At 46.7% G+C, this 17,256-nt stretch overlaps 1 protein-coding gene across 1 annotated transcript in view; it reads left to right on the top strand.

Annotated features, from left to right (window-relative positions):
* LOC135217175 (all-trans-retinol 13,14-reductase-like) overlaps window positions 1-17,256 on the top strand; it is a 289,079-nt gene that overhangs the window by 99,676 nt on the left and 172,147 nt on the right. Inside the window, 1 exon segment of the mRNA XM_064252897.1 lies at window positions 8,468-8,655. Within this exon segment, the coding sequence (XP_064108967.1) occupies window positions 8,478-8,655 (178 nt within the window). The 5' untranslated portion in view covers window positions 8,468-8,477.

Here is a 17,256-nt window from a genome sequence, read left to right as displayed (position 1 = left end):
TTATTTAATAATAGATATTTAATCTAGAAATACTTAATAAATTTCCTTAATACTATGAAGATTTTTAATGATATCCTTAACTACAGTTCTTATCTACTAATAGGGTTGTCTAACCCGACATATTACATTAAATGAATCCTGCACCACTAAACAGGAATTTATTTACAAAATTTTGCACAATATCCATATGTACAACAATAAAGATCCATAATACAATGCAGGTGAAATTCAAATTAAAGTGTGCAACCCAGTAACAACCGAGCTAAGGTCAAGAATGCTAGCGAGGCAAGGTAGGAGAGAGAGATGAGAGAGAGACATAGGCTACTTAGACTAGTTACTACCATGCTATGCAGTCAGTAAACTGTGTTCCCTGCTGGGCACTGCTGGGGAATTTAAGGGCCTCTAAAGATTTTAGGTAGTGGCATTTAAACACTGTCGGTGATTTCCAGCCTGTATACTTTTTGTGATCGTCAAAGTTCATGTGTTGAAAATAATTAACTGATGTAGCTACCGCCCTAACAACATCATGTGCTTGCGGAATTATGATTCCGGGTTAGCTTGTTTAATAAAATATAAGAATCTGCTGTCTGATTCCTTTAAGGGAGATGGTTCCACCATTTTCCCTAATAAACAAGGGCCTGAAGTTTTCATGACGGTTCTGTTTAAATAGGTTTTCAGTGAATTAACTGGACATAAGGACAGATCCGAGGAAGAGGAACAATTTTTCCATGGGGCCCACCTATCTGTGGGTCTTCGTTTTTAGCCAAAAAATTGACGATCTGGTAAAAGTAATAATTCTCCTGATGGGAGGAACTCAATATGGTCTGGTTTCCCTAGAGAGGGCCGACATTCTCAGATATTCTAGCTTCCTGAGGACAGACTATTAGGAATAAGTTTTCCTACCGGAGCGTTATATAAGTACATAACTCAGTTAACAGTGTCTGAGCTAGCTTAAGGACATCATTTTAAGAACCAGGAGACCGTTCGAGGTCTATCTATTGGTCCAAGTCTAGCACAAGCCCTAGGAATAGAGGAAAAATACGAATCTGTAAGATCAATATTAAATCCAAATTGGAATATTTTCTTTAGTGCCGATTTGGTTGTAGTAATAGTACTAGCTGCTAATCTTTTCTCGAACAAGGTTCTGAAGAAGATGGTTTGTGCTCCTGTGTCTTTTAAAAAGGTGGCTAGCTTCTTCACTGCTGAATCATATTGACGCAGTGTTGATTCTCGTTTATCTGATTCTAGGAACCGGATGTTTTTAGGATCAATGTTGGCATCTTTCTGTGCCCGCAAACTTCATGAAAGTCCCATAAAGTTTAGGGTTTTTCTTGATTCCTGAGGAAGGAGGACACAGTCCTCGTTTGTACCAACTGCGTCAGTTTGGGATTGGGGATCCGTCGGGGCCGGAGTCCCAATTCCACTAGTAGAGGGAACCAATTGCTCTTGGGCCAGTTGGGGGCTACTAGTGCGATCTGACCTTTGAAAGTCCTGAGTTTGTTCAGGACCTTCATTAGTAGGTTCACCAGAGGGAATAGATAAATCCTTTTCCAGATATTCCAGTCTATTGCCATAGCGTCTGTGGCATAAGCCAGAGGGTCCAGGTTGGGAGCCACATAGCATGGTAGTTTGTGGTTTGATTCCGTGGCAAAAAAGTCCACTTGAAGCCCGGGCACCTGTTGGCAGATCCATTTGAATGACCCTCCGTCCAGGGTCCACTTCGACTCCAGCGGAGTAGTCCTTGACAGAGCGTTTGCCACTACATTTCTTACTCCCGCTAGGTGAGTGGCTGATGGGTCCCATTTGTTCCTGGCCGCTAGGGCAAATATGGCTATCATTACGTGGTTTACATGGCTCGACTTGGAACCTCCTGTTTATGCAGTGGACTACCACTGCGCTATCCAATACTAGCTTGATATGGATTTTCTTGGCTGGTAAGAGTTTCTTCAGTGTAAGAAACACTGCCATAGCTTCCAGTACATTGACATGTAGCTGGGGGAATGACACTGACCAGGTTCCCTGTACTTTCTTGTACTGTGAGTATCCGTATGGACTACTAGGGCCGTCGGAGGAAACTGTAGAGGTACTGATTTCGACAGACTCTTGACTTCTGTCCAGGGGCGGAGTCTCTTGCGTAAGATCTCCAGGATACGTGATACTTTGTCCCGGGATCTTCTGTTCGCTCTCGATCGCCAAAACTCGATGATATCTTTTAGCTTGGCTTTCAGTAGTACGTCCGTAACTGATGCAAACTGGAGTGAACCTAGGATTCGTTCCTGGTTTCTCCAGGATGTCTGCTTGTTTTTGAAAAATTGTTTTGTAGCCTTGGCTATTTCTCTCCGTTTTACCGGCGGAATTGATAAAGTGTGCGAGTGTAGGTCCCATTAGATTCCTAGCCACTGAAAACGTGGTGCCGGAGTTAGACGGGACTTGTTCCTGTTTATTTGGAAACCTAGGTGTTCCAGGAACTTTATCACTTTGACCGTCGCCTTGCAGCATTTTCTTTTCGACGTCTGTGGCCCAAATGAGCCCAATCGTCCTAATAGGCTACTAACATTACCCTTGAGTCTTCTTAACTCCTGGACTACTGTTCCCGCTTTTTCGTAAATATTCTGGGCGCTATGTTGAGCCCAAATGGCATTACTTTGAAGGAATAAGCCTTCTTTCCTAGTCTTAAGCCTAGGAAGGGGCGGAAGTGTCTTGCTATCGGGATATGATAGTAGGCGTCTGTAAGATCTATAGAGGTGGTGATGGCCCCACGGGGAAGTAAGGTCCGCACCTGCGAGACGGTCAGCATACGGAACTTGTCGCAATGAATGATTGAGTTTAGATGGGACAAGTCTAGGATTATTCTTAGTTTGTTTGAGTCTTTCTTTGGAATGCTGAACAAGCGCCCTTGAAACTTTAAGTTTTTGACTTGTGACACTACCCTTTTTTGAAGTAATTCTCGGGTATACTCTATCAGTTCCGCTGTTGGTCTTTGGTAAAAGGTGTTTGATGGAGGAGGACTTTGTATCCAGCTCCATCCCAGACCTTTGGTCACAATACTCTGGGCCCAGGTGCTGAACCCCCACCGATGTCGGAAGAGGTACAGCCTCCCTCCTACCTGAGGAGTCTCACTGGTTGGCGGATGGACGTCTACCATGGGCTCCCCGGAAGCCTTTGCCTCGGTTGGAGGCTCTTCCGCCACCTGTGTGTCGGAAGGCTCCTCTGGCACGGCTGCCTCTGGCAAACCTGTTATACCCTTGAAACGCTTGGGTTTCAAAGGTAGCATTGTAAGCCGGAGAGACGGAGAAGGAGGTTGAAGCCTGGGGTTGTTGAGTCAGAAGCACAAACTGTTGTTGCGGTTGTGCTTTTGATGTTGACGGTTGACTCATTTGAGCCACTGGAACCGCCTGGACCATCGTCTGTGGTTGAGAAGATTGGAAGGGTTGGAACTTCCTCAACTTCTACTTACCTTTGGGATTTGTTCCGGCGGACTTGGATTTCCTTTTGGGAATGAGTCCCCAGCGAATCTTCAGACTCTGGCTCACCCTCACTGCCTCTGCCAAGACCTCATTAACGGTGGAGTCGGGAAGAGGTTTGCTCCCCAGATGGAGGATACAATTAGCTTATTCGGCTCATGGCGAATGGACGCTTCAGCCAGAACGTGCTTCCTACAGTTCTGCCTTGCTACGATAAAGTCGTACTGGTCACACTGTACCGTGTGAAGCAATGACTTTGTCAGAACTTTAAACAACGCCTCATCTTCGTAGATGAGCGATGTCATTTCCGACATGGTGGTGGAGTTGAGGGACCTACTCAGCCTCAATCTGGCGTCATACTCTGCCTTGATCAGGCTGTCCGGAACCCTAGGAAGCTGCTCGCTGAACAGTGTGTTACCACAGTCCGGCACCAGCTTACCTGCAGAAAAAGTGGCAGGTGTGTCTACCCAACAGTTCGTGCTTCTGGGGAGCAGAATGGAAGGCAAATCTGTTTCCCGGAGCTGTGGCATTGGTTTATCCTCCATGGCTGCCTGCATGGTTAGCTCAGCCACTTTGGATAGACATGGGGTAGGTGTTCCTTCGTTTACCGCGAAGATGGTAAAGGGACTCTTATGAGCCGTCAACCTGGTGTTGACGCACTGCCACTCTGTCAAGCTCCGGAGCCAAGCTTGTTGAGCTTGCTCCCTGGGGAAGATGACAGTTTCTTTAGGGTTTTTAGGGTTTTTATCCTCCCTCACCATCGCGTCTTCTGTCAGACGAGTGTATCCGATGAAGGGAAACTGGAGTCCCGGAGGATAGAACTCGAAGTCTTCCAGTCTTCGAGTTCCGCACCCCTCAATGGTAAACATACCATCCGAGAACGGTGCGTATGCTGCTGACCTCCAAGGGTTGTTACTCTTGAAGGGAGGCAGCTTTGAGGAGTCCGGCATTGGTAGGGGATGAACTACCTGTCCGGACTGAGGCTGTCCAGTTGCCATAGAGTCTCAGAGACCCGCCACTAGGTTCTCCTTAGCAACCATCCTTTCCGATAGGGATTGGATGGACTGGCCTGAGGCTTCCAGCGTGGTCATGACAGCTGTTAGAACATTTCTTGGAACTTGGTCTGGACCAAGGTTCCTACAATGTTCCCCATCTGCTGCATCATGCTTGCAGAGAATGCCTCCGGGTCAAAGCTAGGTACCGGGGTCCTAGCTTTTGGAACCTTTGCTCTCGCCCTCTGTTGAGGGGGAGTCGCTCTTGCCGTGTCCGCCTCGGTGTTAGGAGCCGATGGCTTATTGACGCGGCTGGTTCCGGACCTTGGCTTAGGCAAGGACTTTTTCATTGCCTTAAAGTCAATTGGGTTCTTGACTTTAGGGACCACCGAGGAAGACTTCGGTCTAACTGACTGAAGCTTCCCGGTGAATCCCTGGAAGGAAGTGGTAGAGGAAAGAGAGGAAGATTGAGATGGGCTCAAGAGCAAGCCTTGAGCCCCTACACTACATGCCTCACTAACTTTCCTACCTTCGCCCTGGTTGTCCACATCCAAGGGCTCGCGGTCAAGATCTAAGGCGGCCACATCTCCAACCACCTCCTCACCGAAACCCTCCTCCGTCGCGGCCGTGGTCTCTGCCGGATCCTGGCGATGATGGGGGCCGCTACCGCTGCCTCTATGCCGAGGTTTCTTGGCTCCGGGTAGATGATCCCAGCCATCTCCTCGGACAGCATGTAGGGCTGAGCCTTCTTGGCATTGCGGGCAAATTCGCCGACCCAGGTCTTCAAGGTAGCCAGCGCGCGTTCCTTGACAGCTTGATGCTTTGTAAGAGGAGTTACGTCAACCCTTAAACTAAATACTATCCTTAGTCCAGTATGAATCAAACAATATAGTTAAATCTGCACTCATTGTATCATTATCAAATGGTACATACCGCTCGGAGGTGAGTTCATTCACGAGGCCGTAGCAGACCTCACATCCCTCGTGGTGCCAAACCAACAAGTCCCCGACCTTGACGGCACAACCAGCATGGGTCCTGCAAACCACGTGCCCTCAGGGCTCTTGGAGGACGGCGGTACACCCCGTCTCCAAACACTGCAAGATCTGTAAGTCAAATGATACATGAGTATCATTATTTAGACCCACCGGTGTGTCCGGTGGGGCATGCATTTTTCTACAGTCATTGGAGGTGACTCTGGTGACAGAATATTTTTACCACTAGGGTATCATGCATCCTTGTTCTCATCAGCTCCGGGGTGCAGCTCTTGTTCTTGTCATGTCTTAAGTATAGGGCTGGTGGAACGGGACAGCCTAAGTGAAAACCTGTCCTGACTCCGGTGGCGCCGGAGACGTAAAATCTAGTGAATTAGGATTGCGTCTCAAGCCCGTTCTCCATTCCTCTAGGGTGAGGGTGGGATGGAAAAGACAAATCAAGACAAATGAACAAGGCCGATGGGCTAGTGATAACAAGGTACCTCGGCTTGAAATACCCGGCGGAGTAATAAGTCCGATGGAGTAAACAAACCGAAGTATAATAAGATAAGATATCTTTTTGGATAAAACTAACAGTATATGTATCTAATGTACATAACCACATGTGTACATATATATGTGTGCGCATGCATAACTAACTGATCCAAAAGCAGTGGATCGTTACCTATTCCGTGTCTAAATAAACCGAGCTATCCCGATACTGGGTCCGGCTTCATGGGAACAGAACAGGGGATTGGTAAAACCTAGGCCCATATCTGGTCAGTAAGAAATCAGAGCTATTTGCATAGCCAATACCTTGAAGCTGGGATGCCGGATCCGCCGGAGCGGGGACAGGATTGGTGAAAGAAGACCGTGGAAAGGGATATGACAACGTGGGCCGGAGAGCGCACCGGCCGGTCGAGCCAGGTGGCCAGCCGAGGCTCGCCCGAGCAGGGCACCCTCCCTACCACTCATACAGAGCATGGTGTGGTGAGCCTACCCCCTGATCGCACTCCCTGCCCTCCCCCCTTATTAAGCGAGGAACTCGGATCGGCTACGTGGTGTAGCGTGAGCGAGTCCAATACCCCACCGAGGTGGGTGCGAGGGGGAGGGAGGTCGGCTAGCGGGGTGGCTCGCACGCGATCAGCTGGAAACCCTTGCAGCCAGGTGCACCACCACGCAGTGGGAAGGATCCAACTGATCGGAATAGAAGGCCTAGGCCTACTAACACATGCTACTAATAAATATCTGTATATACGTATGTAAACATACACACATATATAGTATATATATACATGCTGTCCTAACGCGGGGGAGATATGAAAAGAAAATAATTATTAAGCGAGAGAGAAAGCAACGGGTCCTCTCGAACTGCTGGCCTAACCTTCACAAACCGAAACGATCTGAACAGGTTGACCTGGCAGGCTCTGAGCGGCCTGGTCTAGATTGCCAAATCGAATTTATTCGACCGAAAGGCTGGAAGACCAGGGTGGCTCGAGGACCATATAATTTATAGGCTACGGAAGAGCCAAGGCTCTTCTGTAAGCAGACAAGGGCGTCTTATAGTAGAACTAAAATATATATAATATAGCCTAAAATACACTTTGGCTAGAATATAGGTTGGGATGTCCACCTCAGGATGTAAATAGGGCTAACAGAACTAGGCTACATCCCGAGAGCATGCGGTTCGGTCGGTAGGCTATCCCCCCGCGATCGGACAAAATCTCAGACGTCAGTCAATAATGAAAGCATCTAACAAACGTATGGAGAACTGCTAAATGTTTAAAATTGACTCCATTTAGTATAGGGGACTAATTGGGAATCTAAAGGAGCGTAAATATACGCGGGTAGCGAATCACGAAATGGCGGCGTGGGGAAAAAGGGGGAAAAACAACGCGCGGGGCTGCCGCTCCCTCATATAAAATCACATTAAACAGGTTTATATCGCCTATCGCTACCTAAAATTAAGATCAAACATTAATTGCAGTACTCAACTTGAATGCAGCAGCAACTTGATGTTCCATGGTGATACGGATGTAAGTAATTCCAAACGGAAACACAGAAAGCAAAAACACGTGCAACGTGGAGAGTGCTAACGAAAGGAGTGGTAAACAAAGCGCTAGCCGTAGCAGTAGTGGGTAGCAGATGTTCCAGGAAGTGAAGAGACAGACTAGAAAAAGAAGCTGATATTGAGTTACTTTAAAGAAGCTGTCTACTTTTGTGTCATGACTCCCCAGGAAGTATCAAGGAATTATTAAGATAAAAGAAAGATAGAGGAGATTACATGTTAGGTCATTCTTTAGATCAAAATAAGATGGAGAATACCTGTTTGGTAATGGTTTGGAGGCATGCCCTAAAGGTGTTTGGCACAACATTAACATATGACCTATTAAAGACTAGTCCCCCAGAGTGTTAGTTATTTGTAAATTGAATTCCCAATTTTGACATAGTATATGTAAATGTGTTAGGTATCATTTAATATAAAAGATTCACATCTACCGTGGATCTGATGACGCTTCTGGTTGACTGTTGATAAACCAATCATAGGACTGGGAACTCTCAGCCTCTCTCGAGAGTTCACATAGGCAGGATGTATGTTCCACCTGTCCTGAGGGATACTTTTGAAAGACATATCTCTCAGGAGAGGTGGAACATGTATCCTGCCTATATGAACTCTCTCAAGAGAATGAGAATTTCCAGCCCTGTGAGTGGCTTATCAACAGCCAATCGGGAGTGTTGTAAGGGACTGGCCGAGACATCAGATGCACAGTTGATGTGAGTCTACTATAGCTCTTCTTAATATAGGATGTCACCAAACTTTGTTTCCATTTCCCAAGTTTTATCTGCAGTCCCAAGTACTAGGGACACTTGCCTTGAAAGGGTAATGTGATTATAAAGAAATTCATTAAGATGCCGGTGTTTTGTATATTGTTTGTTCTTACTTGGAGAGATGGTATGATTGTCTGTACAGTTCTAACTTTCAAGTTTTAATGTGCTGAAAACTTTTTTACAATCTGCTAGTATTTGTCTACTTTTTCAGAGACTGAAAAATGGCTATTGGAGTGCTACCACTGCTGATAGCTGCGGCTGCAGCTTTTATGGTTGTTAAACTTCTGATGTTTATTTTCGCCAAACCCCCATCAGCCAACCCGTTTGAAAAACGATGCACTGCAGAAATAAGGCCTAAAGTCATTGATCAGAAACAGAGAGATCAAGTTCTTAAGCAAGGTGGGTTGATTAGATTCTTTTTTTCATTCTCAGGTAATGTGAGAGCCATTGAAAAAAAAAAAAAAAAAAAACACTGACTTGGTATTAGTAAAATGCATAGATGATTGGGTAGAAATCTACACATAAAAGAAATAGTGTGCTTGGGAAATATGGACATTTACATACTTTGCTAGATCTGTTTTTACAGGAAGAACTGTACTATACAGTAATAGGTTTCTCCATATTAGAAATGCTGTTATTGCCATTCTAATAAAAATTTGTGTAAAATAATTTCTGGGCTCCAGCTCGTGTCGGCCTATGAAAGGATCCTTAATATCATTCTTTCTAGGTAAAATTAATCTAAAATTACAGAGAAAAAACAAAATTAAGAAAATGTCAGTAAAACTGACTCGCTCACTCTTAAAAAGAAGTGTCGGTATGGTAATAGGGGCGAGTGGGAATCACTACCACGAGACATTCACCAATTAGAACTTCCAATCAGAATCCCCTTAAGAGAGAGCTGATACAACGGACGATGCATCGCTACTACTACTACTAGAGGACGCCACGGACAGCAGCGCCCCTAGCGGACATCCTTAATAATTAGCGCTAGCGTCCAGACGCATTATTTTTCTGTGCTGTGCTTATTTCGGGATTTATCCTATTTCTTCACCATGGAACGCTCTGCAATTGCTAAACGGCTAAGTTTAAGTAACTCATAAGTAATGTTTTGCTACCATTTTTATCTTCCCGGGTACCATATTTTCCCCCTCCTAAATAGGTCGATATACGGTTTTCCCAGGTTGTCTCGTGGTATGGCGCCATGCTGCCGTCGTTAAGAATTCCCGGTCCTCCATACTGGGACTTCTTATACTTATGGCTTACTATATTACGTTCATTGTCTTTTACACATCGAGTTTTAGCTAGTTTAAGCCCCCCTACCATCTCTCTTAGTTTGGTGGATTAGGGCTATATTATTCCTCCGCCCAGCATCCCGGCTCTTGCTCTTCATCGGCTATCGCTGGCTCCGATTAGGCTATCTGTTTCTTGGAACAGTCTGCCTCCTCCTGGGCTTCTTTCTCTTTTACTAAAAGTGTCTTTTCCATCTTTTCGATGTAAAATATATTATATTTAGGGTGTTAGGCTAGCCTAGGTGCATGTTCCTTGTATTGGTACAGCCTGGTTCACGTGGCCCTCCCACGGTTGTGTTGCTCGCGGCCTAGGCCACGTGTTCCATCGCACCTTACCCTGCCCCTGCCCTCCCTACCTGGTATAGGGAGGTGCTGGGGGACCCCTTGGTTGTTCTTGACAACCTCAGTCGCCTTCTCCTCTCCCTCTCTGAGGTGGCCAGGGGTTCCTCCCAGCGGGGGGGTGGGGGGATAGGGCGACCACTCTGAGGTACCGGGTCTCCGAGCGGGTAGTCGGTGAGGCGGGGAGGAGTAGGCCATCCCCCCCCTCTCTCTATCCCGCCGTGTTACGCCGAGACCTTCCTCCCCCCCTCCCCAGTTGCTCAGCCACCTTCCCTCGCTATAACGAAAGGAGCCTTCCGTCGCAGCCGGGGCACCTTTGGTTATAGATTACTGGCTCCGCCAGCGGTAGGGGCGGGGTGGGCGCTACTAGTGGTCGGTTTGCTTGCCTACTATATCCTTACATCTCTCCCCCGCTACCGGAAGGGAGCTTGCTTCTTACCCGGGCACTCTTCTAGTAGACGGGTGGAGAAAGGTTTGTTATTATTGTTATTTTAAGGATATACCCTAATTTTACGATGAATTGTTTAATTTTATTATTTTTATATCTACCATCCCCGCCATTTTCCGTCGTGGTTTCCATTTACCACCACTCCTGGTTGGTTTCTTTTTGTGTCCCCCGCCATCAGCGGAGCTATAGCCTAGGACACCCAACCAACCCCGTTACCACACGTATTATGGCGGGGTCTCTGGTTTCATCTAACTTTATCGCTTCCGGCACCAGCGGAGCAACTGTTTAGACTGTAAGTGTTTTCCTGATACTCATGTATCTTTCCACTTACAGGCTACCAACTGTCAGGTCCCGGCGTGCAACGCGACGTTTTGTACGACCCCTGCGGCCACGATGAGTGCAAGGTCTCATGCCCTTGTGCCGACGTCTTTAAACGCGATGATCGTCTGGCACGCAGAAGCCTGCGCCATCTGCTACGACCTAGTCGGTTCAGCTGGGAGATGGGGTAAGTCCATTATAGGCTTCCTTATCATTTTACTAACAACTCTTAGTCATAAGTTTGTTAACCCCGTTTGCCAGCCATTAGAAGCTCATCTCGCCTTTTCTTTCAGGCTACTGGTGTGAGGGAGGTCGCCCTCGCTACTCTGAAAGCGTGGGTGGGCGGCTTCGGGAAGAACGCCGCCAAAGGCCAGCCGTACATCCTGGACAAGAAGCTGGCCGTCCAGATCTTCCCTGCGGGCAAGTCAACTGGGTACGTTGACCCCTTGTCCGCAGCCCCTCTAATAGCCTCCATCCAGCAAGATCTCCAGCAATCTTTTTGGGGTCGTAGCTTCCAGGAGTCGGTCCCGGACGTCGCTGCCCTGGACCTAAACATCGAGCCCATGGCGGTAGGGCGGAGGATTTGTTGGTTGAGGTAGGTGTGTCGGGCGCCAAGGTCTTTCCTTGGGTGCTCCTGGATCTTCTCCTGTCCCTTCTTCGAGCGCTTCTTTCCAAGGCTTTGTGGGATCTGAGATCCCTACCCGCTCTCCCGCTCTCTCTGTACCCCCAAAGGTGAAGGGACAGAGAGAACCGAAGACTCTAGCTAAGACAACTTCTAGGAAGTCGTCTTCGTCTTCTTCGGCTAGGAAGTCTTCGATTCTTCTACGCCGACGCGGTGAAAGCCAAGCCGAGTTCTTCTCACTCGAAGAGCTCTAGAAGCAAGGCTTCTAAGGGAGAAGGCTCGCGCTCCCGCCGAGCCAATGCCTTCTCCTGTCCTCCACCCTTCTTCCCACTCCCGGCAACGCCGGTGGGAGAAGCAGGACCTAGCACCTTTGATCCCACTGCTTTCTGAGGCAGTGGTGATGCAACAGGTGGGCGAGTTTTGGTTGGCTCCAAGCAATCTTCCGCCCTGGGGACGAGATTTGAGCAGATGTTCGCACAACTGTCGAGCACTCTGTCTCAATCAGGCCAGTCCATACAAGATCTCTCTAACAGAGTTAGAGAGAATGAGGACCGAGTAGCTGGGCTCTCTCAGGTCCCTCTTCCAGTCTCCCCAGTGCCAAGCACTGGCATTCTCCAACTCCCGCCATACGACTCTCTGCCAGCTTTCTCCATGGAGAATCCATGGAGAGTAGCTGCCTACGCTCCTTTTAAGGATGGATGATCTCTATCCCGAGTGTGGAACTCGGAGGATTGAGGACTTCGAGTTTTACCCTCCGGGTCTGACGCAGCCTTTCATCGGTTATGCTAGGCTGACTGTAACGGCACTTACTAGAGAAGACAAGATCTCTAGAGAGTCTGTCCTATACAGTAGGGATCATGCCCAGCGAATGGGTTCACTGCCTGGATGACTGGGAGTGCACGAACACTAAGCTCCAGGCCTATAAGAGTCCTTTTACTATTTTCGCGAACGGAAGAGGAGGCTTCTTCTTCCGTTTCGCGTCACGAAAATAGTTAGAGAAAGACCCTTTCCAGGCAGTCCTCAAGGATGAGCCCATGCCACGGTTTAAGGGAGGCGGAGTCTACTTTCTCCGCTCTTCCCGGCTTTCGGAGAATTGTGGGAGAACTTGCCAGCTACGTTCACGCTTGGTAAGCTCAAACCGGACTGCGCCATGGACCAGTTCGGCGAGAAGCTGCCAAGGCTGCCTGATTCCCTGATTCAGGCAGAGTTCGACGCGCGAACCAGGTTTGGCAGGTCCCTCAATTCTCTTATAATAACGGAAATGGCTGCTCTCTCATATGCGACGGAACCGCTGTTTAAGATCTTGGCAAAATCCCGAGTTTCAGACGGTTCTAACAGATGCTTTCGACTTCTTCCAAGCCAGGAGGAATTGCCGAAAAGCACGTTCTGCAGGAGTGCACTATGGGCACGAGCCTAATAGACTCTTGGCTTCTAGCATGTGGGGAGCGGATCTCTTCCCAGAGTCCGCTGTTAATGAAGTGCACCACGAGGCTGCTAGGCTCAACCAGAGCCTTAGAGCTAGGTGGGGTATTTCGTCAAAGAGGAAACAAGAATCCGTCCCCACTGCTGGTAAGAAACCAAAGAAGGCTGTAAAGAGGTTCCATCCGTATCAGAAACACCAGCAACAGCAGCAATTTGTGCAGGCTGTCCCGGTTACCCAACAGGGACAACCTGCTAGTTCGAAACAGAACCAGCCCATCCTCCTGTTGTCTCCTCAATCACAGCCGTCGACCTCTACGCAATCGGTCGCCGGCCTTCAACCCTACATATTGAGGCTCAAGGCTACAAACAACCGAGAGGTAGGGCGAGAGGTACTTTCGCCGCGTGGCGCAGGAAGGGCGACAAGGAGCAGTCAGTTCGGAGGAGGGCGTGGTGGTCACCCGCCCATCAACAATGAGGCTCCCCAGGTAGGAGGGAGGCTGTTCCTCTTCCGCCACAGGTGGGGGTTCAGCAATTGGGCACAGAGCATAGTGTCCAAAGGATTGGGTTGGAGTTGGATCAAAGATCCGCCTCCAATCAAATCATTCCACCAAATACCATCAGAGGAATTGACAGATTACGCGGAGGAACTCCTTCAGAAAGGAGCTATTGCGAGAGTCAAGCATCTAAAATTTCAAGGTCGCTTATTCAGCGTGCCAAAGAAAGGCTCAACAAAAAGAAGGGTAATCTTAGACTTGTCAAAGCTAAACTCTTTCATTCGTTGCGACAAGTTCAAGATGCTTACCCTCTCGCAAGTAATGACCTTACTTCGCGTGGAGCCGTTCACATGCTCCATCGATCTTACAGACGCATACTATCATATCCCTATAGCCAGGCACTTCCGCCCATTCCTAGGTTTCAGGCTAGGAAATCAAGACATTCTCATTCAAAGTGTGCCCTTCGGTCTGAATGTAGCCCCCAGGGTATTCACGAAAATAGCAGAAGTGGTTGTACAGCAATTGAGAACTCAGGGAATCATGGTAGCAGCATACCTCGACGATTGGTTGATCTGGGCACCAACCGTCGAGGAATGTCTCGAAGCCACCAAAAAGGTAGTTCACTTTCTGGAACATCTGGGGTTCCAGATAAACAAAACGAAATCCAGACTTACCCCCGTGAGTCCTCGTTTTTCAGTGGCTGGGAATCCAATGGGATTTGTCCCTTACCACAATCTGTCAATTCCAGTGGCCAAACGGAAGGAAATAGCGAAATCTGTCAGGCAATTTCTCAAATGCAAACAAACATCAAGGAGAAACCAGGAGAGAATCCTAGGGTCCCTTCAGTTTGCTTCGGTAACAGATATCCTCCTGAAACAGCAAGGCTAAAAGATTTAAATCGAATTGGCGATCGAGAGCAAACACAAATCTCGAGGAACAAGTTGTCAGTATCCCTCCCACAGATCCTCCGCAATCAACTCCGTCCATGGTCAAAGTAAGAACTTAGCCAAGAAGGTACCCCTTCAATATCCCCTTCCAGTGTTAAACATTCACATACGGATGCCCCCTCCCCTGTCCGGGTGGGGGGATACTCTCAGTTCAAACAGGTTCAGGGGACTTGGTCAGTTTCAATTTCGCCAGCTTCACATAAACGTTCTGGAAGCAATGGCAGTATTTCTTACCTTGAAGAGACTGCTTCCCCCGAAGAAGTCTCATCTAAGGCTAGTTTTGGACAGTGCAGTGGTAGTTCATTGCATCAACAGAGGAGGGTCCAAATCCAAGCATGTGAAAATCATGTCATGATAGCCATCTTTGCCCTAGCAAACAAACACAAATGGCATCTGTCTGCCACTCACCTGGCAGGGGTAAAAATGAAATGTTATAGCAGACGCTCTGTCCCGTCAGTTTCCTCTGGAATCAGAATGGTCTCTAGACGACGGGTCATTCCAGTGGATAAGCCTGAGAGTCCCCAGTCTCCAAGTGATCTCTTTGCCTCACAAGCGAACCACAAGCTCCCTTGCTATGTGGCCCAACCCTGGACCTCTGGGCTTATGCCACGGACGCCCTGTCGTTGGATTGGAATCTGTGGAGAAAAATTTATGTTTTTCCTCCAGTGAATCTTCTTTTGAAAGTCCTAAGCAAACTAAGGTCTTTCAAAGGGATAGTAGCTCTGATTGCACCGGACTGGCCCAAGAGCAACTGGTATCCTCTTCTTCTGGAATTGGGCCTCCGACCTCAACGGATCCCCAATCCCAAGCTATCACAATCAGTACAAATGAGGACTGTGTTCGCTTCCTCAGGAATTCTCCAGACCCTAACTTTATGGACTTCATGAAGTTTGCGGCTAATAAAGATGCTAATATTGATCCACAGAATATTCTCTTCCTAGAATCAGATAAGAGAGTCAACCATTAGACAATATGACTCAGCTGTTCAAAAAAAATTTAGCATCTTTCCTGAAAGAATTCGAGAACACTACAACCATGACAGTTAATCTAGCTATATCCTTTTTCAGATCCCTTGTTTGAAAAAGGTTTAGCAGCTAGCACTATTACCACTCATAATCGGCTTTGAAGAAGATCTTTCAAGTAGGTTTTCAGATAGATCTGACTGAATCTTATTTCACGTCTATCCCTAAAGCCTGTGCTAGACTTAGACCTTCTCAAAGGCCTACTGCAGTTTCATGGTTCTTAAATGATGTCCTCAAACTAGCTTCATATACTGACAACTCGTCTTGTACATTCATAATGCTCCTGAGAAAGACATTATTCTTATTAAGCCTAGCTTCAGGAGCTAGAATTTCAGAACTGTCGGCTCTATCCAGGGATGCGGGTCATGTGGAATTCCTCCCATCAGGAGAAGTTCTACTTGCTCCGGATCGTAGCTTTTTTAGCCAAAAGAATGAGGATCCTCTTGCAAGGTGGCCCTTGGAAAGTTATCCCACTTCCCCAGGGTCCTTCTCTCTGCCCAGTATCAACTCTTAGAGCCTTTCTATCTCGTACTTCATCAAGATCCTCAGGTGCTCTCTTCATGAGAGAAAAAGGTGGTACTTTGTCAGTAAAGTATTAGGCAAACAAATCCTTTACTTCATTAACAAGCCAATCCTGATTCATTCCCGCCCAAAAAGCACATGATATCAGGGGGAGTAGCCACCTCAATTAATTACTTTCAACATATGAACTTTGAGGATCTTAAAAATTAGTAACTGGATGGGAAATCCCCGACAGTCTTTAAACGTCATTATCTAAAGTCCTTGGAATCTTTAAAATTTTCAGCAGTAGCAGCGGGAAACATTGTTTCCCCTGATACTGTATAGTAGTCGTAGTACAGATCCAGGTCTCCTTTCTACCTACATCATCCAACATGCCTCACCCTATCGCCATGCTGCTCGGATATCCTAGCCTTAGCCGCTGAATCATAATAGTAGATTGTCCCTTATTTTCTTGCTAGGGACATCCACACTTGTACTGATGGTGACTTCGTGTACCTACCCTTATTTTTATGCTAGGTAGGACACAATGTGTTTGTATATTTTGTAAATAATTTTCAAGTAAATCCCTTTTGTTTATATTACACTGCATCATTGTATTTTACTGTGATTACTGTTTTTTAAGTACTTTAAATTACTAACGTTCTGTTATATTACTGTTTAGAATAAGTTAGTTTAAGTACTTAGTTTGTATGCTGTAATTGATTTACTTATATTATATCCATCATTTTACAACTGCTTTTCATTTGTCCCTTTTTCCCATCTTGTCTGTTTCTCTGGTACTCTTTCATAGGCCGACACGAGCTGAGCCCAGAAAAGGGATTTTGACGAAGGAAAAATCTATTTCTGGGTGATTGGCTCGTGTCGCCCTATGAAACCCACCCTATATTGTTTTCCCCACCCATGCAGGACAAGATGTTTTTAGATTAAGGATGTCCGCTAGGGGCGCTGCTGTCCGTGGCGTCCTCTAGTAGTAGTAGTAGCGACTGCATCGCCCGTTGGTATCAGCTCTCTCTTAAGGGGATTCTGATTGGAAGTTCTAATTGGTGAATGTCTCGTGGTATGATTCCCACTCGCCCCTATTACCATACCGACACTTCTTTTTAAGAGTGAGCGAGTCAGTTTTACTGACATTTTCTTAATTTTGTTTTTCTCTGGTAATTTTAGATTAATTTTACCTAGAAAGAATGATATTAAGGATCCTTTCATAGGGCGACACGAGCCAATCACCCAGAAATAGATTTTTCCTTCGTCAAAATCCCTTTATTAGCAACAGTTACTATTTTCCAGTTACTGTACATATTTTGTAAAACAATAGTGTGCTTCTTGTGTGTAACATCTGACTACGTATTTATATTTTATAAACTAGTGAGATGCAATAATACAATTAATTTCATGAGAAAAAGCAGGGCATTGAAATTTTGTTTTCCAATGAGTTACTCTCTCATCAGAAAATAAAAACTAATGAATGTCATCACAGTAGTAGTATGTGAGATAACTTTATATAGGTATAATCTTGGATGAAAGCAATGTGGCAGGTTTGGATTTTTAAAGGAGACAAATAAGAACACCTCCGGTGT

Source organism: Macrobrachium nipponense, chromosome 7, assembly GCF_015104395.2.
Source record: "Macrobrachium nipponense isolate FS-2020 chromosome 7, ASM1510439v2, whole genome shotgun sequence".
Classification (NCBI taxonomy): Eukaryota; Metazoa; Arthropoda; class Malacostraca; order Decapoda; family Palaemonidae; genus Macrobrachium; species Macrobrachium nipponense.
The sequence above is the reverse complement of the archived record's forward strand: the minus strand, read 5'-3'. Positions and strand labels throughout refer to the sequence as shown.